Source organism: Lathyrus oleraceus, chromosome 6 (assembly GCF_024323335.1).
Source record: "Lathyrus oleraceus cultivar Zhongwan6 chromosome 6, CAAS_Psat_ZW6_1.0, whole genome shotgun sequence".
NCBI lineage: Eukaryota > Viridiplantae > Streptophyta > Magnoliopsida > Fabales > Fabaceae > Lathyrus > Lathyrus oleraceus.
In genome coordinates this window covers 19833397-19845908 of record NC_066584.1, presented here as the reverse complement: position 1 = coordinate 19845908, position 12512 = coordinate 19833397, and the positions used below count along the sequence as shown (strand labels likewise).

Here is a 12512-nt window from a genome sequence, read left to right as displayed (position 1 = left end):
TGATTCAAATGGAGCAAACTTTATATTTCTAGAAAGCTTGAAACAAAATGAACAACTTTCATGTTGGAGAAAATTTCCAATGGAGCTTTTATCTTGATGAAAAATGGGCTTAAAGTGAGTGCAAAAATCATAAAAACTTGTCCTAAATGGAAAGTCAACCATTTCCAAATTAAGTAACTTTTCCAATTCCTGATTAAATGATGAATCCATGATCCAACCTTGATCAAATTTCACATGTAGGCTCCCCTATGCATGAATTTTGAGATTCCATTCTCAAAAAGTAAGGAGTTGACTTTTCTGGCCCCATAGTTGACTTTTCTCAAACTGTCTTATTCCCGATTCCAGTGATCAATTGAAGCACCTCTAGCTCAAATAAAGAGCTGTTTTTTTTTTGTATGTAGACCCTTGTGGACATATGGAAGGCCATGGAAAAGAGTTTGACCCAAAGAATCAGAAATAAACTGATTTTAAACCAAACCCTAATTTTATGACAAAATTGACCGGGAACTGATTGCACTGCTTGTCAATGGATCTTTCTGAGAAAATGAATGAAATAATGATATGAATATCAGGGTCAAAATCGGGGTGTGACATCAGTGCATAAACAATGAATTTTTTTATAGTCAAAACAAAGTTGATTAATAAAATATAAAAAATTGATTAATCAAGTGATGAAGCTGGTTAATAAACGCACATATATTAAAAATAATTTTTAATGATAAAACAAAGTTGGTTAATAAAATATAAAAAATTGATTAATGAAATTATGAAGTTGATTAATAAATGTTCAGATATAAAAATAATTTTTAATAATAAAACAACGTTGATTAATGAAATATAAAATATTAATTAATAAAAATATGAAATTAATTAATCTTTAATTCAAAAAAAATCATTTTTATATTTAATTTTTTTTTTATTATTCCCGTTATTAATGACCGATAAAATAAAGTGTACTTTAAGATGTTTTGGTATATGAATAATATTTTTGTTGAGCAAATATCTAGCTATGTAATATATTTAGATATAAAAGTGAAAGAGCTTCATTGGTGTGTGGTGATATGAAATGTGTAATGTTCCCGCCGAATAAATACTGAACAATGATTTGGTGCATTAAATTGCAGAACTATGGAGATGACTTATCATACACAAAATTGCGTCATTTTCTATATCCCTTACATCACACACTTTAATCTCACAAAAAGTACACACCTATAGAACCCTATGTATATACAATGACACAACACAACAGTGTGCATGTAAAATATTTCTTCTTCACATCACACGCCAATCTTTTACCCCTTTATGTAACTCTTGTTTCTTTTCAACTTACCAACTTGTTTTAAATTTAGCTAAAAAAGCTATAATGTTTCTTTCTGTGCTGCTATAGCCTATATCAACAACACTACAACAGAAGAGAGAGAGTTTTTTTTGCAGTGATTCAGATAAATGATCAGAGAGAGAGTGAAAAGATGGGCCCTCTAAAGCCTGATACAGAAATGAGTGGCACTGCACATAACACTATACACTGTGTCTTCTCTCTCTTTCCTTCTTTTACTTCTTTCTGGTTTTTCTTTCTTCTTCTATCTCATTCATCTCCTTCTATATGCATAGGTGCATAACTTTCTCTCTCACTCTCTTGAATGCTTTTGTTTTTCTTGAGGTGATTTCTTTTATAGGATGTAGGAGAGAGAGAGAGATAATGTAAAGTTTTGAGCTTTTTTGTGTGTTTAGAAAATGATAAATGAAGTCTTGATGGGATCTGTGAAATGAAAAATGTGCTTTTGGGGTTTGGGTTACTTGAGTTAAAATATTGATAATGTTCATGCAAGTTGAAACCAATGCATGTTACCCTTTTTGCTCAAAATAGTTTTGATTCTTATTCTTGTTTTTTCAAACTACAAAATGATACTAACTTTGTTCTTTACATTGTAGAAATTTTAAGACCAAGTTTAATGATATACTATAATCACAATGCTTATGTTTTTGTTTCTATTGTTTCTTTGTGCTTTTCTAGGTTCTCAGAGTACAAGGCAACTATAAATCTTGCAAACAAGTTGTCAAATGTTTGGAATTTGAAAGGTTTTTGAAGGTTTATGTGAAGTTTATATGGTAGCATTGCTTGATTTTGGAGGGTGGTAACTCTTATTCCTATGCTTTATTAGGAAAAGGTTGGTTCATTCTTTTTTGCTTACAAATAAGTACTCAAAAGTCATTTTTCTAAGTTTATTTTCTTTTCTTCTTTTGTAGCATATTCTAAATTGTTTCATCAATGGAGAATGATGTGTACAATGCTCAAATGAACATGTCTGGTCAAATTTCATCTGTCATAGAAGATATCACACATCATCTAACACAAAAGCCACTCATTCATCATTGCTATTCATTTGATCTTAACAACCAAAACATTATTAATGGAATTCCAATACTTTCCGGAGAACAAAATCAAGAACAACAACATGTAAGTAATAATAACCATGTTGATGTTGGTAGCACTAGCGGCTTCATGAATCATCAAACCATTGCTGATTCTACTTCATTTGTTTCATCACAACAAGGAAGGACTATTGTGGTGAATCCCCCGAATCCCTCAAATCTCGTTGTTAACAATGAATTTCAAGATAATTTAGAAGCTATGGTTCCTTACATGTTCAATAATTGGCATGATACTTCAAGTTCAAACCCTTTATGTGCAACTTTTGGTCATAATAATAATAGCTATGTTAACAAGTTTATGAAAGCTCATGAGGGTAATGATGGAACTGAATTCATGTCGTATTCGACGATAGCGAACATTGATCCGAATGGATGGCAATCATCAAATCTTGCTTATAGTTCATCTAATTGTAGCAATGAGCTTTCGCTAAGTCTTGCAACATCTCCGAATTCAGGTCAGTGTTCGGAGATTAGTTGCTCTGACTTGACTCATAGCATGAATGGAACAAGATCAGGCTTGGAACAAGCTTCTTGTAGTAGTATGGAACTTTCTATGAGTTTAGGTAACGATAAACATGTTAAATTCTCGCCGGCGTTATTAGGATCGAGATACCTTGCTGTCATTCAGGAGATACTTGTTCAGATTGCTACTTTTTCTTTTGAAAATCTAGATGAGATAAGTTACTCAGGTTCTGGTGTTAGAGGGCAAGGAAATAAATCAAGTTCGACGAACACAACCAAGAGGAGGATAGGACTAAACTGCGATGCGAATTCTAAGTCGGAAGCGTATGCTGATTCTTCGTTGCAAAGGCAAGCTGCTGAATCAAAGAAATCACAACTTCTAATGCTTCTACAGCTGGTACACTACTACTTAACATTACATTATATGTTCACATGTTGTCAAGTAGAATCGATTCTATATCTGTAGAATTGATTTTGACATGTCTGGTTGCTTTTGAATCGTAAATGAAAGTTTTGATTCCGAAATGCTGATAGTAGTCTTGTTTTTACTTAGGTGGATAATCAATACAGTCAATGTTTGGATGAGGTTCACACTGTTGTATCTGCATTTCATGCTGCTACTGAGCTGGATCCACATATACATGCACATTTTGCTGTCAAAACGGTTTCTCGACTCTACAAGGATTTGAGAGAGAGGATAAGCAATCAAATTCTTGCCATGGGATCGAATTTCAATAGCTCGCGTTCGGAAGAGGATAAGGAATTGTCTTTAGAAACTTCATTCATTCAGAAGCAATGGGCTCTACAACAGCTGAAAAGGAAGGATCAGTTATGGAGACCTCAAAGAGGCTTGCCAGAAAGATCTGTTTCCGTCCTACGCGATTGGATGTTTCAGAATTTCCTCCATCCGTAAGTATATATACTCGAACAATTAATCAAAGTTTTACATTAAAGGTCTTCAACTGCGAATGCGGTCACAATGTTCAAGGTTTTAACTATGATCCGATGAATTTCAGGTATCCTAAAGATGCGGAGAAGCATTTACTTGCGATAAAAAGTGGATTGACGAGAAGTCAGGTACTGAATACTATAATCGCATACATTCCTTAACCTGTATTTTACAGAAGTTGTATGAAACATATTGTTATTCTTTGTTGTTGGTTGACTAGGTATCTAACTGGTTTATAAATGCGCGTGTTCGGCTATGGAAACCTTTGATTGAGGAAATGTATGCTGAAATGAATAGAAGAAAAGCTTGTAGAAATGAAGGAGAAAATGAGAGCAGTGAAAGAAGCAGGATAAGCATAAACAATCAAATGTTTAATATCAATTGAAGGTGTAGAGAGTAACATATGTAGCAGAATCTATTGTTTTTAATTTTGGATCATGTAAGAAACACAAAACATGAATTGTGCATAATGCTCTACTTAGTGAAGCATTACTATTTATGAAGAGTTACAATTCTCCTGAAAAACATGTTTGTGATTTCAACATTAGGAAACTCGAGTCGAAAATGGTCAACTGGGTCGCTCATGGTGGGACGGAAGAATTCCTATTTAAGTAGCAAATTAATCATTGGTTTATTATAACCATATTATCATTATCATGTTATAAAGGCATTAGGTCCCCTATCCTTAGCAAAAGGGGCACATGACCTTGACAAGTGGTTGCAAGTTTGAAAATGTTAAGATATGATCTTTACTATTTGTCTTTGTATAATTATGAATACAGATACATAGAGGCTTCTTGATAAAGAGAGTAATTAGGGTTGCAAATGCTAACTCAAAAAGTCAATGTCTAAAATTTTGTTCATGAAATGATTTATGTCATTTTACTTTTTGTCAAATTAAGGTGACTGTCTCTTCATTATGCTTAAGCTTTTGGTTTTATTCGATTTTTTAGTCTAAAATTAAATAAAATAGTCTCTTGAACTTGTTTAAGAGAATTCTAATGTGAATTGGAACAATTTTTAATTATGTTTTATTCATCTTTAGGATATATTTTATTTATGTTTTAAGATTTATTTTAAATTGATTTGGTTTAGTTAAGGGTAGTTTAGTCTACAAGCACACAATGTGATTCAAATCAGATTGTGTTCAATCTTAATCTTGTAACACATTACATGTCAAACACAATTTTGCGATTCAACAAAAAGAATTTTCCTTATTAAAAAAATCAAAGCACATTTTTGAACTTTTGGAAACACAATAGCAAAAACAGAAGAAAAAAATTGAAACAAACTCTAAATACCATGTTAACAGATGACAAAATAAATTAAAAAAAAGAAACTATAGTTTCAATAATCAGATTAATATAACTTACGAAAATAAGGTTACAAGTAACTATCAGAAAAGTCAATTACATATTACATCTAACAATATGAACAACAGTAACACAGTAACAGTTTTCCATAATGATAAGAAACAAAAGCAATTGAAACTCAGAAAAAACAGCAAATAAAATATAATATATATATATATAAACAGTGAAAAAGATGTTGCCGACAAATTCTTCAAAGCAGAAGATGACATTTTATGTCTCCATGTTTGCTTTACAATTGTACTCACAACTTCCTTTAAACCAAAATTAAATACAAAAACAACAATTCTGAAGCTGTCGACTTCAGGCTTCAGACTCATTGACTAAAATCTATGATTATAAATGAATGAATAACTATCTGTTCATTTCTTCTAAACTTACTCTTGCACTTTCTTTCCTTTTTTTTTTGTTGATTTCTTATTTCCTTATCCCATTATTATCTACAACAATATTATGGCATCCCCTATTTCATCATCTCTCTTACTAATCATAGAAAAATGAACTTATTCCATGAACAGATCAGATGGGGAAGCAAATTGCCAACCAACTATATTATTATTCATCTACTTCTTTACATTTCCCCAGCAATTCTTGTTTTTATAGGTTTTAATTTCAAACCCATACTCTCTGGTGAAAAAAGCTCAGGAGAAATGCAAGATGGACTCAAAGGACTTCTTGGGCTCACACTCGACCTTGATGGCCTGTACAGACCATATCCCATGAGAAAGTACTCCATTGGTATTAACATAGCATGAGGTTGCTCCTCTGTTACCATTGACCCGCATGCTTGAACCTGTAACTCCAAACAAACATATGTTAAGTATAGCTCATTCTGATATTCTGATCTCAAATATCAGGAAATTGAACTATTTACATACCTCAACCAAGGCGCTAAAATGTCTGTCTAACTTTGAAGTGATATGGAGCGCCTCTGAGTGAAATGGAGACATATCGCCAACGAAGATTAGAGACCGGCAATGTAATTTTCTCAGCCCTTCACTTAGGTCAGGTCTCCTGTAAGATGCCAATACAAAGTTAAATAAAAATCGAATGTGTCCCTATGCAACATGTACATCGCAGTGCCGTCCCTAAACATATTGGACTGAAGTGCTGGTGTTAACTGTGTGCAACAAAACAGGTGATTTATCAGAGTGATATATGATTAATTTCTAAGTGCTGTTGATGCAATCTTAGCAATAATGAACATGTTGCAGATAATAAGAAATCACCACTCCTAAAGACACCCCACCCCACCTTCAAAAAGAAAATGAAAATCGCAACCTTAGAAGTAAAATATCATACCTATTAATAGCTTCGAGGAACCGCCACACATTCAAGCTTTGCCTCTCACCCAATGACTGTAATAAAATATCAAAACAGACTCAGACAAGGAGTGTTCAGCTTCAGAAAACCAACAACTAGTTAAACCCAGGGTGGATTTAATACGATAGAATGAATAGATTTAACCACCATAGTCAAATGCACATTATACCATTTATTTATATACTAGTTTTGAAATCAACCAACGTGATATTCAAAGAGCAACCTAATTGTAAAATGAGTTGAAATTTGAATACTTATTTACGGAATGGATACATTTAGATTTTTAGAAAAATTGCTTGAGATCTATCACGCGCATCAACTTATTTTTAACAATGCTTGTCAAATGTTATGCGACTGTACAGGAGTTGAAGATTGAAGTTTTGCAGTTTAACTTTAAACTGTTATCTTTTTGCTTATTTGAAAATAATTGTTAAAAACTAACTAGAAACTGATACATATGTCATGTTTATTTGTTGCTGAAATTTCCTTATTATGAAGGCATTGATAATGCAAACTAAAGAGCCAAGTGATGCTCATCTAATAAGGAAAAATTGCGATGTAAAAAGGAGTGAAACAAAATGATGAAGACATGCAGACAAGTTTTTTCAGTTGCCAGAAAAGGGGTAAAATGAGGAAATTACCATAATGTCCAAAAATCAATTGCTTTGGGTCAAAATGATGTAATGTTGATACTTCGAGACAAAATAATATAATTAATGGGGTGGGGCATAATGTCATGTCATATGTTCATTTGACCATGGTGGGCAAGTTTATTTGTTGGCACATGTTAAATGCTACTTAAAATCAGTCCCTACATAAAAAGAAAGACGATGACTAACCCTTCGGCATGCTTTAACTATATCTGATTCCGGTAATTGAGTACCCCCGCGAATTTCCTATCACCGCAAATAAAATTAAATGTATCAGCCTGGCACTAGAATTAGAACAAGGGTTGCTTTAGGACATAAATATACCTTGCTGAAGTAGCGCTTCAGCAATAACTCCTTTACCACCCCACACGTGCCATAAAAGTATAGTAAATTTGAAATGACCTGCAAATATTACAAATTCTTTAGCAAAATGTGAGATGATTTTTTACACGACATGATCTTTCAGCATAGAAAAGGAACCTTGTTGTAAAGCCATTCAGACCAAGACGGTTCTTTACATAGAGGAGAAACAAGTATCAAACCAAGAACACGTTGTCTATACTTCATCTGTTGTCAAAAGTTAGAAAAATCTGTTAAGTAATTTGAAATCATTCAAGAGAGGGAGGGGGCATAACATGAAAACTTACAGCAAATAAGGTAAGAATGTAAGCCCCAGCAGTTACTCCCATACACATAACTGCATTAAGACTTAAAAAAAAGGAGCAGCAGGGTTAGATCCCATGGTACAAGGAAGAAAAATATCATCTGCTAGAATAAGTTACAAAGTTACTAATCCATCACTTTCAATTCAATTCAATCTGTCCATTTCAGAAGGATCTTGAAATTGTTAACATAGTAAATAAAAATCAACACTGCCAATGTTTAAAGCCAAATGGAGATAGCTTTAGAGCAATTACTTCACGCCACTAAATGTAAAGCAATTGTTGATTGAACACACTCACCCAAAAAAGTTAAGCACCTCGGCTATTTGATCGGCTAATTCATCTACAGATAGAACAGGGTAATCTGGATCAATTTTAGCTGCTCCCAACTGCAATAGCTCTTGAAGAAAGCACAGAATGATAAGCAACCAGGTAAATTACAAACACTCTACAGTATAAATATTAATAACAGGACTGGAGACATATCAATCAAACAATACCATAGTAAAGTTTCAAGATATAAAGCTACAGACCTCATGCCCAGGTGGACTAATGTGATATATGCAAAAATTGTGGAGCAGCAAGTAATATGCTTCCGGACAAAATAATAACCCCTGAAAGCAGGAGACGTCTGATGAAACCGCAATACCACACGCATGGAAAGAAAAAAAATTTAAACTGTCAGTATATAAACAAAAGAAACAATGTCAAGAAAGTAATTGTTTATGGTAAAATCCACAAAAAGTCATTTAGATTTTGTTTACTCTGTATATAACATTTTAGGAACCTTGACTGCTAAAAAAACTTTAATTAGGAAACAAAACGTATTTTTGAGGTGGTAAAAGAGCAAATGTTTTTTATGAAGATTGTGCTACATATATTAAAAGCAGAAGCTACCAGATTGTCAAAACTAAACCTACTGGGATATGATTTTCACACAACACTCATAAAAAATAAGAAAAAGATCCAGAGATAGAGTAAAGCCCTGCAGTTAAAAAGAAAAAAAAGTCAAGGGTTATATAAAACCCAAAACCCATTTAACTTACAATTTAAGCCCAAATCCGGGTAAGTGATTAGAGCTGGCTTGTCCTGGTCTCCATACACAGCAACAGAGACAGAACCATGGCATGTTCTGATAATATGTTCCTGCAGAGATATACCATTAGCATATCAATCAGTAACAGCCAATCAAGTTAACCGAATCTGACGATAAATTACTTCTGATAATACCATCGAATTTAATAACAAAAGATTCTCAACGGAAGACGAGCGGATCGGGTCAGTGAGCAATATATCTTCATTGGAAGAAAATCATAAAAAGATAAATCATAAAAAAATTTATAGCAGCTCAAATCTATCTTCGCAAGGAAGAAAATCATATTTGAAGCTCCATTCAAGCTTCAGCACAAAAGTTTTAAAGGGAGCAAAAAGAAAAATTCGGATGTTGAAAACTAAAACGCAGAAACTCTAAATCATGTCTGCGAATTTTGCATGTGCAACAAAATGGAAAAAACGCTTTGAGGATTCAATCAAGACACAAAATGGAAGTCACATGTAACGGAGCAATTCATAACATGAAGGTTCAAACCTTTTTCAAGACGACAATGAAGATATATCATAAGAAGAGGTCCCTTTATAATCAATTATTTTACTAGGGCCTATAGTTTCAATAAAAAGTTCGTGACCACGTTCCAGGCAGCGACGCCAAGTTTATTTTGTGTCTTTGCAGCCATAACGCAGCTGCTATTTAGGCAGCAGCTACCTCATTTGACCACAATTCTCTGCAATATCAATAATCGCTTTCCCACTGCGATCTTTATCCCAAATATGATTCTCTGTAATCAAGAACCATATTTTTTTAAAAGGTACATTTTTAATCAAAATTATTTCACTAGGGTATAGGGTTTTATTAAACAGTGGGTGACCGCATTCTAAGCCACAACACCAAATTCTTTGATGTCTTCTTAGCTCCAACATCAACTTCATTCAAACTCAATCCTCTCAATATTATTAACCATTTTTCAAGTGAAAGCACTAACCATCTGCAACTATTAACGCGTCGGCACTTGTCTGTAATATTACAAAATCACTTTTAAACCGCTCACCATAAACTAAACAAACCACGATTGAAAAAGTTATGTGACCACAACACTGCCATTGAAAAAAGAAAAGTATTACAGATTTTTTTTACAAACACAATCCTATTTCTTCAATTCATTCAAAAGCAAGATAACACAAACTGAAATATCTTCACTCAATCTTCAAAGCTTTAAACTCATATCCAAAAGTGAACTAGTAGCTATAGCTATATCAAGTAACTTTTTTTACACCAACACCATTGAGAATCATCACAAGTTATCACAAGTTCACATTATTCCTAACTTTTCACATCAAGCTTCATTCATAATCCAATATCATTTCAACGATCACACAAACACATAAAAATCAACATAACAAAAAAAACGGTTATGAAAATCCAAAATAATAAAGAATTGAAAGTTATAGATGATAATAAGAGAGGAGAATAAAAGAAGATGATGATTAAGGAGAATGCAGATAGATAGAAAGAAACCTTAGGAGAAGGAGTAATGGAATCCATATCCACCGACACTGAATCGGTAGGTGTTGAATCAGCCATGTGAAATGAAAAAGTTTGAAATGAATTATAGAAATCGCTTTTGCGTTTGCGTTTGGAAATGCAGTTGGAGAATTGGTTTTGGTTTGATTTATATGGCAATGGAAATAAAGAAGAAAAAAACAAAGAATCGCGGTGAGTCGTTGTTACTGGTAATTAACTCGAACGAGTCAAAACCGAGTCACCGACGATTCTCTCACGAGCGGTCCGCATCAACAGTTGGAACCTGAGACTCTGGTTAAATTAACCATACTTGGGTAGGCCGACATTTTTCTTTTTTTTAATTTATTTATTGAAAAGAAAATATTCTAATATCTTTTTTTATGGAAAAATGATAACTCATCTTTTTGTTGAGATTCATTAAACTAAATTGAATATTCGGAAGATTATTTATAGTTAATTTATGAAATTAGGATATGGCATTTAGAGAATATTTAATTGAAACTAGAGTGAAATTAATATTTTTTAGTACAAAAATGTTATAATATTTTAGTACGAGTTTAATGGTAGATGAAAAAGATATTAAAGATACATCAAATTAAAATATTTTTAAATTTCAAATCATATAAATAATTTAAATTTAAATTTTAGAGATTGATTTAGCGAAATATAAGATTGTTATTGAGTCAGACCTACTATCTATTATAGATTTATTTTTACGTTGAATCTAGATTTTTTAAAATATAATTATTATCTTAGTTTACTTAAAGAATTAGAGTATTTTATTTAAATATATAAATACATAATTTGTTAATATTTATATAGATTAAATAACTAAAAGATCAATAATATTAATTTTTTCCATCGACTTATTTAACTTATCTTATAACATAAGTTTTATGAAGTTATTTATTTTTTAAAAAAATAATAATTTTTTTATATGATATTGTTCTGATTGTAGCATGTTTAAATTTTTATAAATTCTTTAAGATAGTTAAATTTTCTTTTTCTATATAATATAAAAATAATAAAATTATTCTTATTTATTTAAATAGATCGGTTTGATATATTTAAAAGACTTTTTATGGTCTAAAACATAATATTAAAGTCGGATTAAAGACTACATTATGTGAATTAGACTCCTACTAAGCATAAATGTAGGTGTTGAAGTTAAGTTTCTAAAGTGTTAGATATATGAATATATTTAAACAATCTTATCATTTGAACCTTTTGAGATGTGATCTAAATTCAGTTAAGAGAGTCTTGAAGAAAAAAAATTATAAAATTTTTGACCATTAATTTTTTTACTAATATATTGAAACTCAACTCATTTACTTTTAATATACATAGGAAAATAAATGTTGATTTTTTTTTGTTTATGGTATTATTTTTTCAATTTAAATTTTTGTTTAAAAAATTATTTTTATTAAAGTTGATTTTTCAATTATATCTCTAGAGATATTTTGATAACGAGTTATAAATTAAGTATAAAATTAAAAAGTCATTTATGTTATTGTTGGATTGCTTTGAGGTCAATACCGATGAATATTTTTTATATTGAAGATCTTTATTTATGAACAAGACACCTTGTTGGGTTGCTTTGAGGTCCTTTCACCCACATTCACTTATAATGTCGTTGATATTTTTTTAATGGGATATGCCTCATATACACTACCATGTGGGGAGGATTTTCGATCTAAATGAGTCGGTCCTTCACTCTAACCAACGATTCATGATACCACTGTTGGATCATCAATTTAGGGGTCACGCGAGGGAATATTTTTTTCATTTGGGCATTTTTTTGTGAGCTATACATTTTGCGAGAGATATACCACATATTCATCAAAATTTTAAGAAGATAGATGTGTAAGTTCTCTCACTTATAAAATATTTAATCTCTATTTTTCTAATCAATAGCATACTTTCTCACGATCATTTTTCAACACTTCTAACTCACATGAGTGTTTTCAACACTTCTAACTCACATGCGTGTTTTCAACACTTCTAACTCACATGCGTGTTTTCAACTCAAAATGATATAATTTTAAAAAAATTGTCAATAAAAAGTAGACTTAAATATTCTTT

The 12512-nt window shown here is 31.8% G+C and overlaps 2 protein-coding genes across 4 annotated transcripts; one reads left to right on the top strand and one right to left on the bottom strand.

Moving 5' to 3' along the window:
- Positions 1 to 1190: 1190 nt before the first annotated feature.
- Positions 1191 to 4602, top strand: LOC127091180 (homeobox protein ATH1). 3 transcript variants are annotated; one of them, XM_051029736.1, is made up of 6 exons: positions 1191 to 1614; positions 2018 to 2171; positions 2251 to 3295; positions 3452 to 3807; positions 3915 to 3975; positions 4068 to 4602. In XM_051029736.1, the coding sequence occupies exons 3-6, from the start codon at positions 2273 to 2275 to the stop codon at positions 4230 to 4232; spliced, it is 1605 nt and encodes a 534-aa protein (XP_050885693.1). In that variant the 5' UTR covers positions 1191 to 1614; positions 2018 to 2171; positions 2251 to 2272; the 3' UTR covers positions 4233 to 4602. The 3 variants fall into 3 exon arrangements, with proteins under 3 accessions (XP_050885693.1, XP_050885694.1, XP_050885696.1); XM_051029737.1 differs by having other exon boundaries at positions 1191 to 1663; XM_051029739.1 differs by lacking the exon at positions 1191 to 1614 and adding an exon at positions 1633 to 1704.
- A 753-nt stretch (positions 4603 to 5355) lies between these two features.
- Positions 5356 to 10688, bottom strand: LOC127091179 (protein NDL2). The gene is made up of 11 exons (XM_051029735.1): positions 10425 to 10688; positions 8899 to 8998; positions 8386 to 8483; positions 8153 to 8241; positions 7838 to 7898; positions 7671 to 7757; positions 7515 to 7592; positions 7380 to 7436; positions 6520 to 6575; positions 6096 to 6231; positions 5356 to 6010 (listed from the first exon to the last, which is right to left on the bottom strand). The coding sequence occupies exons 1-11, from the start codon at positions 10488 to 10490 to the stop codon at positions 5789 to 5791; spliced, it is 1050 nt and encodes a 349-aa protein (XP_050885692.1). The 5' UTR covers positions 10491 to 10688; the 3' UTR covers positions 5356 to 5788.
- Positions 10689 to 12512: the final 1824 nt, after the last annotated feature.